The 22,254-nt window shown below is 37.9% G+C and overlaps 1 protein-coding gene across 9 annotated transcripts in view; it reads left to right on the top strand.

The window, feature by feature from the left end:
* The window catches only part of LOC106878077 (uncharacterized), a 71,798-nt gene that overhangs the window by 2,049 nt on the left and 47,495 nt on the right, over positions 1 to 22,254 (top strand). For 6 of the 9 annotated variants that reach the window (XR_016241163.1, XR_008263484.2, XR_016241156.1 and 3 more), the window contains exon 2: positions 15,898 to 16,063. Coding sequence is in view for 4 of the 9 variants with exons in the window: in XM_014927171.3 (XP_014782657.2) it covers positions 15,898 to 16,063 (166 nt within the window). In the remaining 5 variants the exon portion in view is untranslated. Of the gene's footprint in view, positions 1 to 2,630; positions 2,806 to 15,897; positions 16,064 to 22,254 lie in introns of all 9 variants that reach the window. The other 3 variants (XR_016241165.1, XR_016241166.1, XM_052965712.2) reach the window with 1 other exon arrangement.

Raw genomic sequence — 22,254 nt, 5'->3', positions numbered from 1 at the left:
TTTGCAGCAGTCATCTCATCTTTATCATTGTTGTCATGCTTTTATGTTCATTTTCTATGCTGACATCGTTTAGATGGTTTGACACCATGATGACAACTCCATTGTACACGAGTGCTGTGATTATTGTACACAGAATGAAGAGGGATCAAGGCTCTTGGTGTTGTGTCATGCAAATGATCTAACAGTTTTATTGTTTTCAACACTAACTTTAGTAAAGAGGTAGACACCTTAAAGCCCACCACACTGTTAAGCACACAAGCCAGATAAAGTCGATGCTTTTCATGAAGTGGGATAGTCTGATGGCTGTCAATACTAAGTCTTTCCTGGTGAAGAATATAGCACGCATCATAGATTAGTGATTAGTGATGTTCAAGTTAGAACTAGATGCTCCAGAGACATAAGACAAATATGGCAGCTGAAAGTTGCCTCAGTCAGATGTAAGTTCACAGAATTTCTGGGTTTCACATATATTGAGAAGATAAAAACCTAACATAGAAGACAAGTAGGAGTTTCTGTGAAACAGTATGCAGCAAACCATTAGCAAGATATGTGGACGGAACAAGGCCAAACTAGACAAATGGACCTTTTTGATTTTTATTTCACTCAGATAGACACTCATAGTCATACAGTGTTTAAAAACAAATCTTATACTCTTATAATTAAGTATTATTAGGAATTGTATAAAAAAAAAAAGTTAAGTATTTTGTGTAAGGTAGAAATTATAAGCAATTTATTGCTTGTAAATTTTAACAAAATCTTATGTGGACACCCAAAAGTCATTTAGACTGGTTGAGAATCACTGTGCCGGAGAGAAAATAACATGGTAGTAGAACAATATAGTGAGTAGTCATAAAAGTGAAACAAAGCAGAAGTATGAAACAGTAGCTAGAAGAGAAAGTAGTTATCAAGTTTACTTAGAAAGGAGTGGAAACAAAAAGCTACAATGTTCTGTGATATGAGAACTTGTAGTATGATTGTTTTGCATTGCTAAGTAGAGTGTCGGATCAGTATGACTAAGAATACATGAAAATAACTGTGGTACTTGCCCTCAGTAAGGAGAAAGAAGCATGGAGATGCTTATCTAAGAGGTTGCCACATAAAGACAATGTATGGGAGAGAGGGACTACCTCAAGTAAACTATATGGTCAAAATAACTATTAAGGTTATGACGACAGGGAAAACAGTTAAGTAAGACACATGTTAGTCACTTGGTAGATCTGGCAGTTGGGTAGGACAGGGGTGGGTTATTCTCAATGACTGGCAGAGTAGTACCATCCGCAACTGCTGCAAGGGTAAGTGAGATGTTCTAGAAAAAGCAACTGCAGAGTTTATAGCTTAAGAGGTATAGCACTGTTGATTAGAAAGATAATTAACTTAGATGAGATGCAATTTAGATTTGTGCAAAGATAGAGTACCACTGATGCCTCTTCCTAGTGAGACAATAACAGAAGTTCTTAGTTACGAGCAAACCACTATGCTTTGCATTCTCTGACCTTGAAGAAGTCTTTAACAGGATACCATACTTAGTAAACTGACTGTATGAAGTAAATCATCATCATCCTTTAACATCCATTTCCATGCTGGTATGGGTTAAATGGTTTGATCAGAGCTGTCAAGCTGGTTGGTGTAAATGAGACCTTAGAAAAAAAAAAAAAAAGCTGGCATTCCATTTTAACTGTTGGAGTGCCAGCTTTTTACAACTACAAGGGATCTGATCAATGAAAGGGCCTGCTCATGAAGTTAACATAGCTCTCAGGAGGGAGATTCAGTATGATACAAAATGTGACAAGGCTAGCCCTTTAAAATACAAGTACAACTCACTTTTACCTGTTGAGTGGACTAGAGCATTTTGCCCGGCATGCTAATGTTTCTGCCAGCTCACCGCCTTAGTAATATCCAATGTTGGCAGAGGACCCAGTATATAGAATATGGTAATTAATTATATTGTAGGAAAGTAAAAGTAACATCCAATATTTGCTGTGGTTATGTATCTGTTTGCTCTGATAATACTGATAAACATTTAAAAACACAAAACGAATGCCGCCTTCCTTTCAGTCACCACTCACTCTCTATCTCACTCACTCTCTGTCCCTCCTCTCTTCCTCTCGCTTTACCGTTCACTTCAAGTATACCTCCTCTGCTTATTTTTATTTTTATTTCTACCTCACCCTTCAAGTATAGAAAAGTAACAGTAACATCCACAGGTATTTGCTGAGAGACAGATAGACAGAGGTAGTCAGACAGAATAACTGTCAGACAGACAAAACAGACAGATAGATAGGCCACTGTTAGGACCGGATCCAACCACTTGACGGTTTATCTTGCTCCTGTCCACTCAGATGACCAAAATGAGTTGTAGCTGTAATTCAAAGGAGCCAGCCTTGTCACATTCCGTGTGAGGCTGAATCTCCCTGAGAACTATGTTAATGGTATGCATGTCTGTGAAGTACTCTGCCACTTGCATGTTAATTTTATCCCGGTGTGGTAATGAAAAGTGAAAGTGACATCCAATATTTGCTGTACTTATCTGTCTTTAATTTACCAATGTGTCTGTTTATCTACTTTTCTTTTGATGTATGTATCAGTCTACTCTGAAAATACTGATACACATTTTTTCCTCTTCCTTTCAGTCACCACTCATTCTCTCTCTCTCTCACTTTTTCTCTTACTCTCTCACTTTCTCTTTCACTCCCTCTCTGCCCCCTCTCTCTCACTTTGTACCTTTTTCTCTTTGTACCTCTCTCTCTTTGTACCTCTCCCTTCAACCTTTTTACCCCTTCCTTTGAAGTGTGACACACACCACAGGTATGTACAAAAACAAACAAAACTAAGCATATTAATATTATTGATAATAATAGTAATAATAATAATCATATTAATAATAATAATCATAATAATACTAACGATAACAATAATCCTTTCTACTTTAGACATAAGGCCTGAGATTTTTGTGGGAGAAACTTGTCGATAACATTGACCCGAGTGTTTCATTGGTAATTTATCAACTCCAAAACAAAGAAAGGCAAAGTTGTCCTCAACAGAATTTAAACTCAGAAATGTAAAAATGAATGAAATACCATGAAGAATTCTGCCTGGCATGCTAACAATTCTGCCAGCTTGCTGCCTTAATTATAACAATAACAATAATAATAATAATAATAATAATAATAATGATAATAATAATAATAATAATAATAATAATAATAATATACCCTAATGCAGTACCAAGCACTGGCTCTCATGGCTTCTGATCTTAACTGATTGGAAGTGTTATCATATGCATGATGTTTTGTCTTGGTGTAAAAGATGGGCAAATTTATTTCATTTTATTTAATTTTTTTATGGCTCCATAAAATAACACAACTCACATTACACTCACCACACACAACAGAACATACACTAACATAATAAGAAAAAGAGCAACTAAACCTCATAACAAAACAAACTGATGCAGTACACCGACAGGAAGAGTCTATATTCCCCCAATCATTACAAACATAAGAATACAATCCTGCAGACATTTCAGGAACGCTGAGATGAAAACCAGATGGTACAGTAGAAACTTGCTTGATCCTATCAAAAAATACTTTTCATGATAATAATAATAATAATAATAATCCTTTCTACTATAGGCACAAGGCCTGAAATTGTGGGAGAGCGGGGGCTACTCAGTTAAATTGACTCCAGTGTGTTACAGGTACTTATTTCATTGACCCTCAAAGGATGAAAGGCAAAGTCGACCTCAGCGGAATTTGAACTTAGAATGTGTAGATGGATGAAATGTCTCTAAGCATTTTGCCTGATGTGCTAATAGTTTCGCCAGCTTGCCACCATACATTTTTCATCTTCATCATCATCACCATTTAATGTCTGGATGGTTTGACCAGGGTTGGTAAGTTAGAAGGTTGCACCAAACTCCAGTCTGATTTGGCATGGTTTTCTACAGCTGGATGCCCTTCCTAATGCCAACCACTCCGAGAGTGTGATGGGTGCTTTTACGTGCTGCTGGCACGAGTGACATTTGTGCCACACTGGTATCTGCCATGACTATGATTTTGCTCGGCTTGATGGGTTTTCTTCTCAAGCATGACATAATGCCAAAGGTCTTGGTCATTGCCTCCATGAGGCCCAACACACGAAAGGAACTCAGTCACTTTGCCTCCATGAGGGCCAATACTCAAAAGGAACTTAGCCACTTTGCCTCCGTGAGGTCCAGTGCTTGAAAGGAACTCAGTCACTTTGTCTACGAGCGGCCCAACACTCGAAAAGCACTCAGCCACTTTGCCTCTGTGGATGATGATGGTTCCAAATCTTGGCACAAAGCCAGCAATTTTAGTAGGAGTGGGGAAGTTAATTATATTGACTCTCTTGCTCAACTTGTATCTTATTTTATCAACCTCCAAAAGGATGAAAGGCAAAATCAACCCTGGCAGACTTCAACTCTAAAAGTAAAGAGCTGGAAGAAATCTTGCAAAGCATTTGGTCCGAAATGGTAACAATTCTACCAGCTCACTACTCTAATAATGATGACAATGATCCTTTCTTATTTTGGCACAAGGCCAGCAATTTTGAGGAGAAGGGGAAGTCAATTATTTGACCACAGTACTCAACTAATACTTATTTTATTGACCTCAAAAAGATGAAAGGTTAAGGTCAATCTTGGCAAAATTCTAACTCAAAATGTAAAGCTAGAAGAAATTTCACTAATTACAATAATAACCTTATTCAATGGAAAATTGTATAGTGAGATAGAGGAGTGATTCTTAATGCATAATTTTTTTTTTGTGGCAATTGCTGTGGAAACAGCATTAAAAACATTTTAAAAATTATATTTCATTCATTTAGGGAGAGGATGGAGGCATGCTCCTGGCCCTTTTCTGTGCCTCTGAGATCTGATTGAAATGCATACAATAAATCAAACTCCACAAAAGGCGCTCAATGACCATGAGGTGGTGTAAACTATGTGAAAAATTATGTTCACAATTTATGAATGTGAACAGTCCTTTTGACAAATTGCCTCACAATTTTCTAATTTCACTCATCAATGCTTTGGTCAACTTGAGATTCTTACCCAAGAGCAAAACTACGAGATTAAACCCAAAGCCTTGTATTTAAAAGCAAACTTCTTAACCACTTGACTATGCCTCGAAACATTTATGAAGCGCAAGCGAAATTGTGATGGCACCTGTGCCCAGCGTCGCCTTTCTGGCACTTGTGCCCATGGCATGTGTAAGGACTTTCGAGCAAGATCATTGCCAGTGTCCCTGGACTGGCTCTTGTGCATGTGGCACATAAAATACACCATTTTGAGCGTGGCCGTTGCCAGTACCGCCTGACTGGCCTTCGTGCCGGTGGCACGTAAAAGCACCCACTACACTCTCGGAGTGGTTGGCGTTAGGAAGGACATCCAGCTGGAGAAACTCTGCCAAATCAGATTGGAGCCTGGTGTAGCCATCTGGTTTCACCAGTCCTCAGTCAAATCGTCCAACCCATGCTAGCATGGAAAGCAGACGTTAAATGATGATGATGATGATGAGTGAGAGGATTGCGAGCATAGACACATGACCTGAACTGACTAGTGGAACCCAAAATGTTCTCTTCACTCTATGCATCTGAGGATTTGGATGTATTCTGCATCTAGGAAACTAAATAACATGGAGCTGAGTCAGCCTGTTATTAAAAACATACAGCTTTAACTAAGTGTATTGAATGATACTATTGTTTATTTTCCTACTCAAGTGTGTGTGTATGTTTATATATTGTGAAGGAGTGTAGCCTAAAAGTTAGGTGCGTTGCACTAACGATCTTGGGATTGTGGTTTTGTTGTAGTAAAAATGGTACTCGCATTCAAAGGTGGCAAAGTGGTATAAAGCCACTATAAAGCTAGACAGTCAGTCATTGTAGAAGTCAGTAGTAGTAGAATCATTGTACAAGTTCTCAGTTGGGGTCAAGGTCAGTTATGTGACATATACGAGTTCGAGTTACCATCAAGGTACACATTTCAAAGTCATTGTCTTGCCGAGCTATCAGCAACAGCACAATAGATGAGTAAAAAATAAGATGTGGAATACTGCCACAACATGATAGTAGCAACAAGAATATTACAGTGCTGACAGTAACATACAAGTGGACAGGGATCCACATTATAACAGTGGCTATGAGGATATAAACAATTCATGCAGACAATGTTGAAAAAAATTTTTTTTTCCAGAGAAAAATAAACAATTCATGTGGACGACATTGAAAGATTTTCCCTTGGAGAAATTAAAATCTTGACAGAGGAGTAGCAAACATTTTTGTTGTACATATTTTATGAAAAATCCATAAAATTATGGAAAACTTGTTAGAGGGTCTAGTTGAGTTGCGAAAACAGCAACAACAAAAAAAAACAAATGTTACAGCAACAAATGCTATAACTAAAGAAATTAGTAACAAAACCAGAAAATATATTTTGTCAGACCATGTAGCAAATTCAATAAGTGAATTTAAATATGTCTCAGAAGAAGGAGTCACTTTTGAGGTATATTACCAAAGATTTAAACAAATTTTCAAAAAAGAATGCTAACACTGGATGGAGGAAATGAAAACCATTCTAATTCTGAGGAAACTGGTGACAATAGAGCATGAGAAATACTGTAACTTTATATTGCCTAAAAAAGTTTCTGACATAAATTTCATGGATACAATTGACATTTTATTGACATTTCAGTGAAAAAATGTCATTATTCAACACATGTTGGAAATATTTGAACTTGGAGAAAAGCGATGACAAAGACTTTACCACATGTGGGTAGAGTGAACAGAGAGTGCAAGAGATTTAAACTGGATAAACTAACTCCAAACTCATTCAAGCGCCTGATTTTTGCTCAGGGACTTACTTCTAAAAAGGACACAGAAGTCAGAATGAAAATTCTCACAAAGCTGGAAATGAACCAGGATATAACTCCCCAGAAACTCTCAGAAGCATGCAATATGTAAAAGTAAGGCACAGCACAGAAGAAATCCAATGCAGAGATTATTTACAGATAAAACCAGTGTGGAAGTGTTGGAAGAGGGATAAAGTGTTTCACAAAAAACACAATATACAACAGGAGATAAACCCATGTATGGCATGCGGTGGTAGGCACCTGAGAAAATAGTGTCCATTCATAAAAGCAAAGTGCTTTCATTGTGGGAACACAGGACACATTAAATTGCACTGCAGAACTAAGATGATGAAAAATTAGACCAAACGAGAAAAAATAGTTTGTCATCAGAGAAAAATGTTTGTACAATGAACAGAAAATTTCTCAAGGTGAAAATCATAACCACTCGTGTCAAAATGCAATTAGACATGGGTAGTGATATCACTATCATAAATGAAGAAACATGGCAACAAATAGGTAAGCCGAAATTATTTAAATCAAATAAAGTAGCATCTGTTACAGGAAAGAAATTATATTTCATCAGTGAATGTATTTGCAATGTAACTTTTTGAGGTGAAACAAAAATGACAACCATTGAAAAAATTGCTAAACCTATTTGACACAGAATGCATGGAATTATTTAAAATGTGGGATACCTCCATTAGTGTTCTCTGTGAAAATGTAGTCAGCCTGGTCAAAAGTTTGAATGAAGTCGAACAACTGATACAAAAAATTTTAAAACTGTTTCTAAATGTTTTTTTTTTGGAAGGATTAGGTTGTTGCACTAAAACAAAAGTGAGGATCACAGTAAAAGAAAGGGTAACGCCTGTTTTTAGGCCCAAATGGAACATGCCATTTGCCGCGTTGGACCAGGTCAATAAAGAGCTAGAAAGACTAGAAAGTCTAGCTATAATTGAAAAAGTCAACCATTTAGACTGGACAGCACTGACGATTTATGTAAAGAAAAAATACTAAACTAAGAGTGTGTACAGACTTTTCAACTGGATTAAATGTCTGTTTAGTCAAACACAACTATCCATTACCAAACCCAGAAGCGTTCTCAAAACTAAATAGAGGAAAAATTTTCTCAAAGTTAGACCTCATGGAGGACTATCTGCAGATACAGGTAGAAGATTGTGCACACCTTTTAACAATCAACACACCATAGATTGTATAACTTCAAGCGGCTTCCTTTTAGAATGAAAGTAGCACCTCCCATATTCCAACAAGTGATGGACGCAATGTTAAATGATTGTGACTTTGCTATCGCATATCTTGATAATATTTTGATAAAGAGCGAGTCAATGGAGCAACACTTCAAACATTAAAAATATATTCAGAAAAATAAATGAATACAGGTTTAGACTAACAGAGGAAAAGTGTGAATTTTTGAGTAAAAAAAATCAAATATTTAAGTCAAGTAATTGACGAAAGGGATGAAGGCCAGACCCATCAAGGGCGATGGCTATAAGGAATATGCCTCCCCCAATGACCCTTAAATTGTTACAAGCATTTTTAGGTTTGGTAAATTACTATCAAGTATACATCCCAAACATACACCACACAAGGGCTCCACTAAATGAGCAGTTAAAAAATGATGCAAACTGGTTTTGGTCAGAAAAATGCCAGAAGGTATTTGTGAAACTAAAAAGCATGTTACGGTCAGACAGTCAGTCATTGTAGGAAGTCAGTAGTAGTGGAGTCATTGTAGGAAGTTCTCAGCTGGAGTCAGTGTCAGTTATGTGATATGTATGAGTTCAAGTTACCATCAAGGTAGACGTTTCAAAGTCATTATCTTCTCAGCTATCAGTGATATCATGATAGACAAGTCAAAGATAATAAGATATGGGATACTACCACAACATAATAGTGGGGACAATAATATTACAGTGCCGACAATATCATACAATGAGGATCTACGTTATAACAGGTTTCAATTCCCAGATTGGCTGTACATTGTGTTCTTGAACAAAACACTTCATTTCACATTGTTTCAGTCCACTCAGCTGTAAATGGGTAACCCTGCAATGACTTGCCTTCCAATGAAAGGCAATGTTGGCCTGCTCACTTAACCATATATAAACAATTCCGTGCTGGTGGCACGTAAAAGGCACCATCCGATCGTGGCCAATGCCAGCTCCTCTGGTCCCTGTGCCAGTGGCACATAAGCATCCACTACACTCTTAGAGTGGTTGGCGTCATGAAGGGCATCCAGCTGTAGAAACACTGCCAGATCAGATTGGGGCCTGGTGCAGCCTCCTGGCTTCTCAGATCCCAGTCGAACCGTCCAATCCATGCCAGCATGGAAAACTGACGTTAAACGATGATGATGATGATGATGAATTGATTTAAAAAATTATGAGCTAATCCAAGTTGGAATCGAAACCACAAATCAACACTTACATGATTCTTTGTGCATCTGATTGGGTCAAATACTTACCCATCAATTTCAGCCAAATTCTATGAATATATACTTTAACTGTCCACTACTGCATGTATTTATAAACAAACCAGAAAGCTTTGTAAGTTACAGAGATAAAGCAACTATGGAAGTTTATTAAGTACAATAATAACTATATGATAATATATCATAATAATAATAATAATAATATATATATATATATATATATATATATATATATATATATATATATACTCCAATTTAAAGCAACATTTATATATAAACAGTTGTCTGAAAAATGATGAGCTAACTCAAGCCAAAATCAAACCCACAAATCAATGCTTGCACAGTTCCTTGCACGTATATGCTGCCTCTCTGTCACACTGTAATCTTTCATCATCTGACACAAGATCACACCCTCCAATGCTCCCTCCTCTTTCAAAGACTCCTTGTCTTGCAAAGTTATTTGGTGACCCCACCAGAGTATGTGCCACTTAAAAAGTACCCGGTCCACACTGTAAAGTGGTTGCATTTGGAATGGCATTCAGCTGTAAAAACCATGCCAAAATTGACCTCACTTGTGCAAGTTCCACGTAAAAAGCACTCAGCCCACTCTAAGGAGTGGTTGATGTTAGAAAGGGCATCCAGCTGTAAAAACCATGCCAAAGCAGACATAGAAGTATGATGCAGGCTCCTGCCAGGCCAGCTCCTGTCAAACCATCCAAGTCAGTGGTTCCCAAACTTTTTTGGGATGCCGCCCCCTTGACATTCAGACCACATTCCTAGTGCCCCCATTCCAACTAACCATCACAAACATAGACCTCTTAACCCAATGAACCCATTGTTTTGTTGCTTTACATGAATCGCTACCCCATTATCGCCTCACTTTTCTTCAATGCCCCACTGGAACTGTCCATCGCCCCAGGGAAGCAATACTGCCCACGTTGGGAACCACTGGTGCCACCATGGAAGGAGGATGTTAAACAATGATATATATATATATATATATACATATATATATACGTGTGTATATATGTATGTGTGTATATATATATATATATATATATATATATATATATATATATATATATATATACACATACATATATACACACGTATATATATGTATATATATATATATATATATATATATATATAGGTACACGACACTGCTTCCCCCTTCCCCAGGCTACAGGCCCACACCCCCAACACCCATACTGTTAGGATTGGCACTCTCAACGTCGGCACGCTGAAAGGTAGATCTGGTGAAATTGTTGAGATGCTTGAATGGAGACGCGTAGATATGTGCTGCATCCAGGAAGTAAGATGGAGAGGAGGTTCTGCGAGGTTCCTCACAGGCAAAGAACACAGGTACAAGATTTTCTGGGCAGGGAACACTGACGGGGTTGGGGGCGTAGGAATACTTCTAGCGGAGAAATGGGTGGATAAGGTAATCGAGGTCGTTAGAGTAAGTGACAGAGTACTTAAGATTAGACTAGTGCTTCATCATAGATTAGCTACTGTCATCTCAGCCTATGCACCTCAACTGGGGCTACCAGATGGTCTGAAAGACCAATTCTATGACACCCTCTTGCAAACTACCTCGTCGACGAGTGACAGGGACCTTCTCTTTGTGGCTGGAGACTTCAATGGTCATGTCGGATGTCGTGCTGGAGGCTTCCATGGCATACATGGAGGCTATGGCTTTGGTTCCCGCAACGAGGAGGGAACCAGACTGCTGGAGTTCTGTGATGCAACCGATCTTATGGTCTGCAATACCAACTTCAGGAAACCTGCCAGTCACCTAGTCACCTACCACTCCGGCAGACACTCTAGCCAAATCGACTACATCCTCGCCAGAAATAGGGAAAGAGGGCAGCTTATAAATGCCAAAACCTACCCTGGCGAAGAATGTACCCCACAACATAGATTAGTAGTTAGCGACTTTGGGATCAAGGCAAAATGGGTGCCCAGAATTAGACCGGCTTGGAGGAGAAGGGTGTGGAAGCTTAAAGACCCTGCAAATGGACAGAGACTTAGAGACAAGTTACTTGAAGCATTTAACGAAATAGAAGGGGATATAGCATCATACAACGTGGAAGACAATTGGAGATTTCTGCGGGACAACCTGTTGAAAGCCACCGACCAGATTTGTGGGTGGTGTAAGGTCCCCTCCCGACCCAGAGTAACGTGGTGGTGGAACAAGGAGGTAGACAGGGCTATTAGACAAAAGAAACAGGCTTGGAAGGACTGGAAGAACGGTGGTAGCAGGGAATTGTACCAATGTGCCAGAAGGGAGGCTAGGCGACAGGTTTATTTAGCCAGAGGGGAAGCAGATAACAAAAGATTTGCCAATGTTCTGCGCCGTGAGGACCAAAGACTCGAGGTATTTCGTGTTGCAAGACAGTGTAGGAGAGAGAATAGTGATGTTGTAGGAGAGAAATGTGTTCGCATGGATGATGGTACGCTTGCACTAAATGAGGATGCAAAGAAAGAGGTCTGGAGATGCCACTACGATAGATTGCTTAATAAAGAGAATGAATGGGAGGAAGAGAGCCTGCCGTATGTCGACCCAATAGAGGGACCAGCTATCCGAGTTGATAGTACCAGGGTAGATAAAGCAATTAAGAGTATGAAGACCGGGAAAGCCCCCGGCCCATCAGGAATCACTGCAGAGATGCTCAAAATATCTGGCAGTGTTGGCTATAGCCTAGTCACCCGTATTACGAACCAGGTGATACACGAAGGAGTCATACCCAATGACTGGTGTAGCAGCATCATAGTCAACTGCTACAAAGGTAAAGGTGACGCTTTAGATACAAATAATTACAGAGGCATCAAGCTGTTAGATCAGGTTATGGAAGTTACAGAGAGGGTCATAGCCCAACTAATTAGGGAGCGAATCAATTTAGATGAGATGCAGTTTGGGTTTGTGCCAGGTAAAAGCACTACTGATGCCTTATTTCTAGTGAGACAGCTGCAGGAGAAATACCTAGCTAAGGATAAACCTGTGTACCTGGCTTTCGTTGACATGGAGAAAGCCTTTGACAGGGTCCCCCGATCCCTTATCTGGTGGTCAATGAGGAAACTTGGGATAGAAGAATGGTTAGTGAGAGCTGTGCGAGCCATGTACAGAGATGCTGCCAGTAAGGTGAGGGTTGGAAATGAGTACAGCAATGAATTCCGGGTAGAAGTAGGGGTCCACCAAGGTTCCGTCCTCAGCCCCCTCTTATTTATCATAGTCCTCCAGGCAATCACAGAGGAGTTCAAGACAGGTTGCCCCTGGGAGCTTCTCTATGCTGATGACCTTGCCCTAATTGCGGAGTCACTATCAGAACTAGAGGAGAAGTTTCAGGTGTGGAAGCAAGGTCTAGAATTGAAGGGCCTTAGAGTCAACCTAGCTAAAACCAAAATCCTAATAAGTAGGAAGGTAGATAAAACATAAACCCCTTCAGGTAGATAGCCCTGCTCAGTATGTAGAAAAGGAGTAGGTAGTAACTCTATAAGATGTACCCGGTGCAAGCTATGGACACATAAGAGGTGCAGCAACATCAAAGGCAGGTTAACTAGGAAGTTAGTTTTTGTTTGTGGCAGATGTTCAGGTGCAATAAAGACTGTAAACAAACAGGAAACAACTTCTATCTCATTCCAGGGTGAAAAACTAGAGGTAGTCGATAGCTTCCGCTATCTGGGCGACCAAGTTAGTAGTGGGGGTGGGTGCGCTGAACGTGTTGCTGCTAGAATAAGAATAGCCTGGGCAAAGTTTAGAGAGCTCTTACCCCTGCTGGCGACAAAGGGACTCTCACTCAGAGTAAAAGGCAGACTGCATGACGCATGCGTACGAACAGCCATGCTACATGGCAGTGAAACATGGGCTGTAACTGCTGAGGACATACGTAAGCTCGCAAGGAATGAAGCCAGTATGCTCCGTTGGATGTGTAATGTCAATGTGAATACCCGTCAGAGTGTAAGTATCTTGAGAGAAAAGCTGAACATTAGAAGCATCAGTTGTGGTGTGCAAGAGAGACGATTGCGCTGGTATGGACATGTGGTGAGAATGGATGAGGATAGCTGCGTGAAAAAGTGCCACACCCTAACAGTTGAGGGAACCCGTGGAAGAGGTAGGCCCAGGAAGACCTGGGCTGAGGTGGTGAGGCAAGACCTTCGTACATTGGGCCTCACCGAGGCGATGACTACTGACCGAGACCTTTGGAAATGTGCTGTGCGTGAGAAGACCCGGCAAGCCAAGTAAGATCGTTGCCAGTGCCCCTGGACTGGCTCTTGTGCGGGTGGCACATGAGATGCACCATTTTGAGCGTGGCTGTTGCCAGTACCGCCTGACTGGCTCCCGTAGGATTTTCGAGTGAGATCGTTGCCAGTGCCCCTGGACTGGCTTGTGCGGGTGGCACATAAAAGACACCATTTCGAGCGTGGCCGTTTTCGTGCGGGTGACACGTAAAAGCACCCACTACACTCTCTGAGTGGTTGGCGTTAGGAAGGGCATCCAGCTGTAGAAACTCTGCCAAATTAGATTGGAGCCTGGTGTTGCCATCCGGTTTCACCAGTCCTCAGTCAAATCGTCCAACCCATGCTAGCATGGAAAGCGGACGTTAAACGATGATGATGATGATGATGATGACACACATGTATATGTACATGTATATATATATATATATATATATATATATATATATATTATATATATGTATGTATGTATATATATATAAATATACATACACATGTACACACATGTTTGTATGGTAATATATGTGTTTATCTATGTTGTCCTGAAGTGTGTGAAACAAATAAGCCAACAAATTTATTGACCATCTCTCCTGGAGGAAATTCTTGAAGTTAACAAAACCATTATTTCTTACATTTCTTCATTTGCATGCATTTTCCAAGAGTTTGGGTTTCCTTCCTCACTCTTAATAACTTCTCTTCCCACCTCACTCCACCAACATTTCTTGTTTTCTAACTGTTTTTTTAATAAGTTTCCTGTTCTTGACTAACTTAACAAGAAAGAATGGCATACATATAATGTATGTTTCTGCGTTTGTTTATTTCTATGCATATGTATGCATGCATGTTTGTGTGTGAGTATTTATGAAAATATGAATATGTGTGTGCAAAGAGGAGTGTAAATGCATTTACATGCATGTGTGTGTATGTGTGTAATCAGTAACTATCTTATATTACATGTTGCACAAAAGAGAAAATGAACTCAGCTGATGTGCCAAAATAAAAGAAGTGCTTTTGTTTTCCCCAAGGCAATTTATTTTCATCATATAGAATTGACCGAAAAAATGTCTATTGAAACAACTTTTTGTCCTGTGTTCTTCTCTTCACAAAAATAGAAACAAAAAGAAAAAAAAAACACTATGTTTTGTGGGCAAGAAGAGAATAAAATAACTGAAAAGTTTCATAGCCTGTGAAATACTGTTTGTAGTGGTTGTTGCTGTTCATCCCTAGGATTGCCTTGATCAAACAGGCCTGTGATCAAAAACTATCCAACCACGGACATCCCATCGTGTGTTTCTTAGACTCCATCGTCCAAGGCATAGTTTCACTTTGAAGAGATTAAGATGGTACTCAACACATCAAATCTCAATGATTGATAGCTTGGAGAGAACAATTATGCAACAAGGCAGGCTATGTCTACGAAGTATAGAAGCAGAAGTGTTCACTTTACTCTTTATTCTTTTACTTGTTTCAGTCATTTGACTGTGGCCATGCTGGAGCACCGCCTTTAGTCAAGCAAATCGACCCCAGGACTTATTCTTTGTAAGCCTAATACTTATTCTATAGGTCTCTTTTGCCGAACCACTAAGTTACAGAGACGTAAACACACCACCATCGGATGTCAAGCGATGTTGGGGGGACAAACACAGACACACAAACATATACACACACATACATACATACATATATATATATATATACACATATATATGATGGGCTTCTTTCAGTTTCCGTCTACTAAATCCACTAACAAGGCTTTGGTCGGCCCGAGGCTATAGTAGAAGACACTTGCCCAAGGTGCCACACAGTGGGAATGAACCCAAAACCATGAGGCTGGTAAGCAAGCTATTTACCACACAGCCACTCCTGCACCTATTGTGTACAGTTAATTTTGAAGAGCTGATCAAATACTTTGCAATTAAAAAAATAGAAATCTTTTCAAACGTAATTTAAATAGAAGTATACAAAAATAAACATTATTTTCCATATTATTGTTAGTTTTGTTTAATTTTGTTTTGTATTGTTTATGTTTTGAATTACACACACACACACATATTGTGGCACCAAAACCTTTTAAGTGCTTAAGCCCTCTATGGGTCTTAATCTGGCCCTGCATGTTGTGTATGTTTCTGTGTTTGTTTATGTTTATGTATACATATGTGTGTGCATTTGTGTGTGAGTGTTTGTCAAATTATGACTGATGGGATGGCTTTCTTTTGAACATCATTTAAATGAAGACTAATCATTCTGTTACTAGCATGAAAACTCTTTTATCATTGTATATATAAAATACTGATGAAATAGAAGGCTAAACGTTTTCTTTCAATTTCATTATCTTTCTTCTTTCAGTTTCGAACCTTTTCTGGATTGACAGCAACAGAATGGCTCTTCTTATCAATGTCTCTTATAAACATTGTCATTGCAATCTGTTTGACTATCTATCAACTCGTCAAAGCAGTTAGTGAAAAACACTATGTTGATATCATCTTCACAATTCTTATTCTCATAAATGCAGGTAAGAAAGACCTTATCATTTAGATACATTTCTACTAAATCACACTGAACGCTTAATATACATGTACCAATTCACTCTCTATGTCTGATACAATAACATTAAACTATATTACATATCTGATATACTTGTTAGAGCCAGCAAGTTTTAAATGAAGAATCCTCAATCTTTCAGCAATGCCAGTAGACAGTTTACATAGACAGTCAACATGATCATTATGGACTACAAAGCCTGTTTCATGTAAATGTTGCTCTTCTTATAGCTTGCCTTTCCAAAAGCGGGTTTATCAACCACCATGTTTTTTTCAGCTGTCCCTCATTAGGTAGTCTCATCTCAGTAAAGACTAGAATGAAGTGTGCCAACTCCCTAGAGATAAGTGCTGTATGGACGCTATTTGGCTTTTTAATAAGAGTCTAAACATTTCTATAAATTTTTATTATATATTATTTCTTTCATCTTCAAAAAAGTCAGAAACTAAAATAGATAACCCCACTAAAGATGGAGACCCAGTCAATGAAACTGAGTGAGGCTATGTTTGAGGCAACTTTTCTCACCCAATACAGGTGAAGCAGAGCTAATTCTAGAAAGGACTTCTCAGATGCTGTTTCTGAAAGACACTTATGTTTCAATCCAAGTATGTGATAACTACTCTCCAGAGTTGGCTAAGATTTGAACTACTGAATGGCACTACAGGAAAGAAGGGTATGGGAAGGGCTAACTCAACTGGCATTCTGCTCCTAACTAAATGTGAGGAACAGACTTTAGTAAACAATGACCAACATACCATTCTAACAAATAAATTGGTAAAAAGGTTTGTGGCAGTATCTAAGATCAAAGCACCAGCACATAAGTGACTGTGTCATTGTACAGAGCTGCATTCACAGGACTGCACACTAACTGCACATCACAGCAAGAGCCAATGATTGCTGGACTGACCACCATTAAATATGACCAAAGTGGCAATCTAACTCATTTCTAATCAAATTTAACAACAGAAACGATGTCAACACTGAGTTTCTCTCAGACCCAGCAAATGCAAAGTAACTTCAGCAGCATTTACTGTTTAAATGATGACTGTCACCCATCAGTAACACCACTGAAAATACATGGTGCATTCTAAAGGAGGTTATATCTGCAGCTTATTAAGAGTTCTTTGGTTTTACAGCCCAAAAACTCAAAAGCTGGTTTACTGAGAGCATCACCCAAATCATATAGCTATTCAATAGAAACAAAGGGACTTTCCATACCTACCAAAAAGGCAAGAATAATGAACACAAATGGAAAAGTTGCCAACAAGCAATGGCTGCAGTTCAGAAATAAGCACATGCAATAAAAACTAAGCACATGAAACAGAGAAACTGGTTGACATGTATATCAGAAGAAATTTCTTCAATATGATTAGATCTATAGTCCCTGTGTAATAGATTCACAATCAAGAACTATCAAACAAGAAAAAAGTAATCAGAGATGAAAAATATTTCGAAAACTTGCTTCATTGGGACAATATGGCCAATGAAAAATCTCAGGACAACATTGCATAAAGACCTATGGGGAATAGCTGCACTGCTTGACATTACAAAAATCAAAAAATTAATCTGTTCCCTTCAAAACGAAAAAAGGCAGCTGGACCCAATTGGATTCTAGCTGGGATAAATAAACTTGAAAATGAAACATTTATAACAAGGCTTCTTGCACTATTTCTTCTAATCTGGACATGGTTTTCGATACCAGTTGACCTCAGAGATGCAACTATTATTTTTTTCAAGGTAGGAGACAAACTGGATTATGACAACTAATGAGGAATCTTGCATTTATCAATTGCTGGAAATATTTCTGTTCATCCCTCTGTTGAAGACTTACTCAACCAAACCTCAATATTACTTTCAATTTTCTTATGTCATCAGTTGCAGGAAAAATGCCATGCACAATATTACATACTGTTGTACATGGCTTTCTTTGATATCACCAAGGTATTTGATTCAAAGCCTTGTGAAAAGAGCTAGCTAAACTTGGTCCACAAAAATTCAATACAATTACACAGCTTCCGCACATCAAGAAGTCTCCTTATGCAGCTTACATTCATTTCGAGTGCATAGCACTTCTTTATGCAGATGTCATCCTTGATATGTATGATATAGCATAAAAACCCATGTAATTTATGCACTTTTTTCACAAAAACAAAAATAAACTCTAGTGGGTGTGTAAATTACATGAGTAGATAGTTTCCAAAATTTCTTTAGAAATATTTTTTGCTGAAAAATGATGTACAAATGTAAACATTCATACAGGAAGTTGATTCATTTAATGTCAGAATAGGTTTTTACAGAAAATATATAATGAAGTTGACTTTTATTTATTCTGGACTTTTATTTCTGTATAAATTTACTAAAACCAATAAATGGTTAACTACTTTTTGAAGTTTGAAGTTCATGCTAGTAATCACGGTCCAGGCCATATTTTACATTGCTTGGAGTTTCTACCTATCGCAATGGAGCCCAGCAATTTCCTTAAATAGATCAGTTTTTCTCTGCTCCGGGAGTCTAGCTTGCATTTGCACCAGGAAGCTATTTGCTTGCTTTCTCCATGTCACAACACAATGAAATTCCTCACTGCTGATATTGCCGCTATCAACTCTTACTGCATCTAACATCAACAACAACAACATCATTCATCCTTGTACATATAAACTCACTAAGTGAATATGACTTAGCGTTCCTACAGAAACCTTCATTTAACTTATATGGTGTTTAATGTTGTTTCACATTCATGTTGAATTATGCAGCAATCTTTTTCTCTTCATAGAACACTTGTATGTATTACCAGTTTATTTGGTATAGTAGATTCTTGCTATTCTTGTTTATGTCTCCTTACAGACGTGTATATTCTAACAAGTCACTTCTTAAATTTTGCACCTCTCTTGTTCACTGAGTTAAACTTGCAAAGCTGTTTATTTTCTCTTTTCGATTTTTAATGTTTATTTTAGTGGGTTAGCAAACTATCAGTTTGGTCTCTCAGCTAAAACAGTAATGACAAATTTTTAAGTTTGCTTGACATTTTATAAGTGTGAAAGAGATTAAAATTTCAATGTTCCATATCAAAAGTTCCAACAAGAAAAGGCAGAAAATCAGAGCTTGAGACAAGAAGACACTTTCGACCAATCAGAATTCTCTTTACATAATCAGTTTTATCAGTCACCTCCCTCTATCAGTTGAGTAAAGTGTTATCCAAGCTGATGTTTATTGGTAATTAAACTTATTTAGCAACACTTGTGCGTATTTATCAGCGTTGTTTTTGTTGATAAGAATTATCAACAACTTTTCCTGTGATTGTGAAGACATACAGAAGTAAGCTAAAGATTGGACATAATCTCTTGTGGGCAAAAAATGTAAAATAAAGTTTATTATAAACAACACAAACACTTCATAATTTAATAGCTTTCAATGTGATACCTGTTAAACAGAAATTATCTTCATTTAGTGAAAATTTAATAAAATCTAATCATAAGTAAGTGAAATTACACTAAATACAATTAAATTGAAAACCTTTTCCCCTTGGCCATATTGGCAATTCTGAAAACTGTTGGGTGCAAATTTTACATGAGTAGAAGCTTTTTCTAACAGTCTTTATCCTGGAAATCACCTGCATAAATTACACAGGTGCACAAATTACATGGGTTTTTATGGCATATGTGATACATATGAAGGATGACAGCTACATAGAGATGTGTTAAATAGGTACATATTAACCAAGAGATTAAACATGAACATATACTAAGAAGGTTAAATGTGTATGGATACAAACTAATGGGTTACATGAAGATTTACTAACAGTGTTAAGCATGTACATATATCCTAAGAGATTAACATGCACATTTATTAACTAACAGGGTTAAACATGTCCATTTGCTAACTATGAGGTGAAACATATTTTAATACTAATAGTTAAATATGTATATATCATCATCATCATCATCATCGTTTAACGTCTGCTTTCCATGCTAGCATGGGTTGGACGATTTGACTGAGGACTGGTGGACCAGGTGGCTGCACCAAGCTCCAATCTGATTTGGCAGAGTTTCTACAGCTGGATGCCCTTCCTAACGCCAACCAATCAGAGAGTGTAGTGGGTGCTTTTACGTGCCATTGACATGAAGGCCAGTCACGACTATATTAACAGGTTTTAACCCTTTAACGTTCAGATTACTCTGTCAAATGTAATGCTTGTTTATTCACATTGTTTTGGATTAATTGTGTTCTGTCTCATAACTTTGAACTTTTGACCATGTAATTGTTTATTGTTAGAATAATACTGTAGGGTATGTGTGGGAGGCCAGCTATGGCTGGTTTGAACATAAAACAGGTATTTCAGCCAGACATGACCAGTTTAAATGCTAAAGGGTTAATGTACATACACTAACTCAGTAGTTAAACATGTACTAACACCAGCAGAACTAACCGTAAACTTTCATACCTAAAAATTAAAGAATTTCATATTTCCTTACACCTAGATTTTATTTCTATTAGTTTTTTTGGCAATTATCAGAACTCATTATCTCAAAGGCAGATTTGGATCTGAGTTCTTATGTAAACAAACCAAAATGTTTCTTTTAAATAATATGGAATCTCTCTTTGACTGCAAACTATTTCTAGTTACAAGTTTGCTCAGAAATTGATTATAATTGAAATCTGGAAACATATGGTAGCTATTTCAACTCGTGGCATAACAAGTAACAATTAACTCAGTGCAGTACTGAGATTTTGACTATGAAAATTTCCAATAGAATGTTAAGAGTTAACTCAAAATAGACTTTTACTGGGAAGAGAATGAATGTAAGATCCAATGAAACATCATCGGATTTTCTTTTTTTTTTTTTTCCTAATAGAGATATATAATTTTAAAAATTTCCTACAGGATGTTAACAGTTAACTTAAAATACACTTTTACTAGGGAGGGAATGAGTGTGAGATCCAATGAAGCATCATTGGATTTTTTTTTTTTTTATTTCCTAATGAGTGTAAGATCCAGTGAAACATTAGATTTTTTTTTTATTTCCTAGCAGAGATATATAATTTTGAATTTCCTGCAAAAGATATATTATTGATATTTTACTTCACTGTCTAGATAATTCCTGATATCTGGTTTACAGACATGACCAGAAGAGAGACCAGTTTTGAAATTATCTGCCAATGATACAGGCATGGCTGTGTGGTAAGAAGTTTGCTTCCAGACCACATGGTTCCAGGTTCAGTTCCACTATATGGCATCTTGGACAAGTGTCTTCTATTGTAGCCATGGGCCAACCAAAGCCATGTGGGAGTATTTGGAAGATGGAAACTGTAAAGAGGCCTGTCATGTGAGTGTGTGTGTGTGTCTACGTTTGTCCCCCACAACCGCTTGACAACTGGGGTTGGTGTGTTTATGTACCTGAAACTTAGTGGTTCAGCAAAAGAGACTAAAAAAATAAGTACTAGGATTAAAAAACAAAAACTGGAGGCAATTCGTTCAACTAAAAAATTTTTAAGGCAGTGCCCCAGCATGGCCACAATGTAATGAGTGAAACAAGTAAAAGATAAATTACTAGTTGTTCTTTAGTAATATATGTGTGTGGTTGTTGATACCTCATTATGAATGAAACAGATGTGAGGAGAAGGGATAGGTGTGAACGGAGGGGATGTTTGTTTAGAAATGATCCACAAGTATGAACAGACAAGATACTCTTTTAGAAACAAATCACAAATATGACCAAAGAAGTTCTTCGTTTAGAAATGGCAATTAACTTCTTTAGGTCTTTTGTGAGACCAACATCAATTATGTAAATTGCCTTGTGTTGCTCTGGGCTTTCTAAATCCTTGATGGAGTTGTAACAGGCCTCATGTTGACATATGGCATGCCTTAGGTATATTTTGACCTAGTGGAGTTCATCCCTCCCCAGGATTGAGTACAGCCAATTTCTTCCAGAAGACAAAAAGTTAGATATATATATATATATATATATATATATATATATATATATATATATATACGACGGGCTTCTTCTAGTTTTCATCTACCAAATCCATTCACAAGGCTTTGGTCAGCCTGAAGCACCATGAAATAAAGTGTCTTGCTCAAACGCACAACGCGTTGCCAGGAATTAAACTCACAACCTTACGCTCGTGAGCCAAATGCCCTAAACACTAAGCCATGTGCCTTCC

This window comes from Octopus bimaculoides, chromosome 1, assembly GCF_046866305.1.
Source record: "Octopus bimaculoides isolate indiv1 chromosome 1, ASM4686630v1, whole genome shotgun sequence".
Taxonomy (NCBI): domain Eukaryota; kingdom Metazoa; phylum Mollusca; class Cephalopoda; order Octopoda; family Octopodidae; genus Octopus; species Octopus bimaculoides.
Note: the sequence above shows the minus strand (reverse complement) of the source record. Positions and strands in the feature narration are given on the sequence as shown.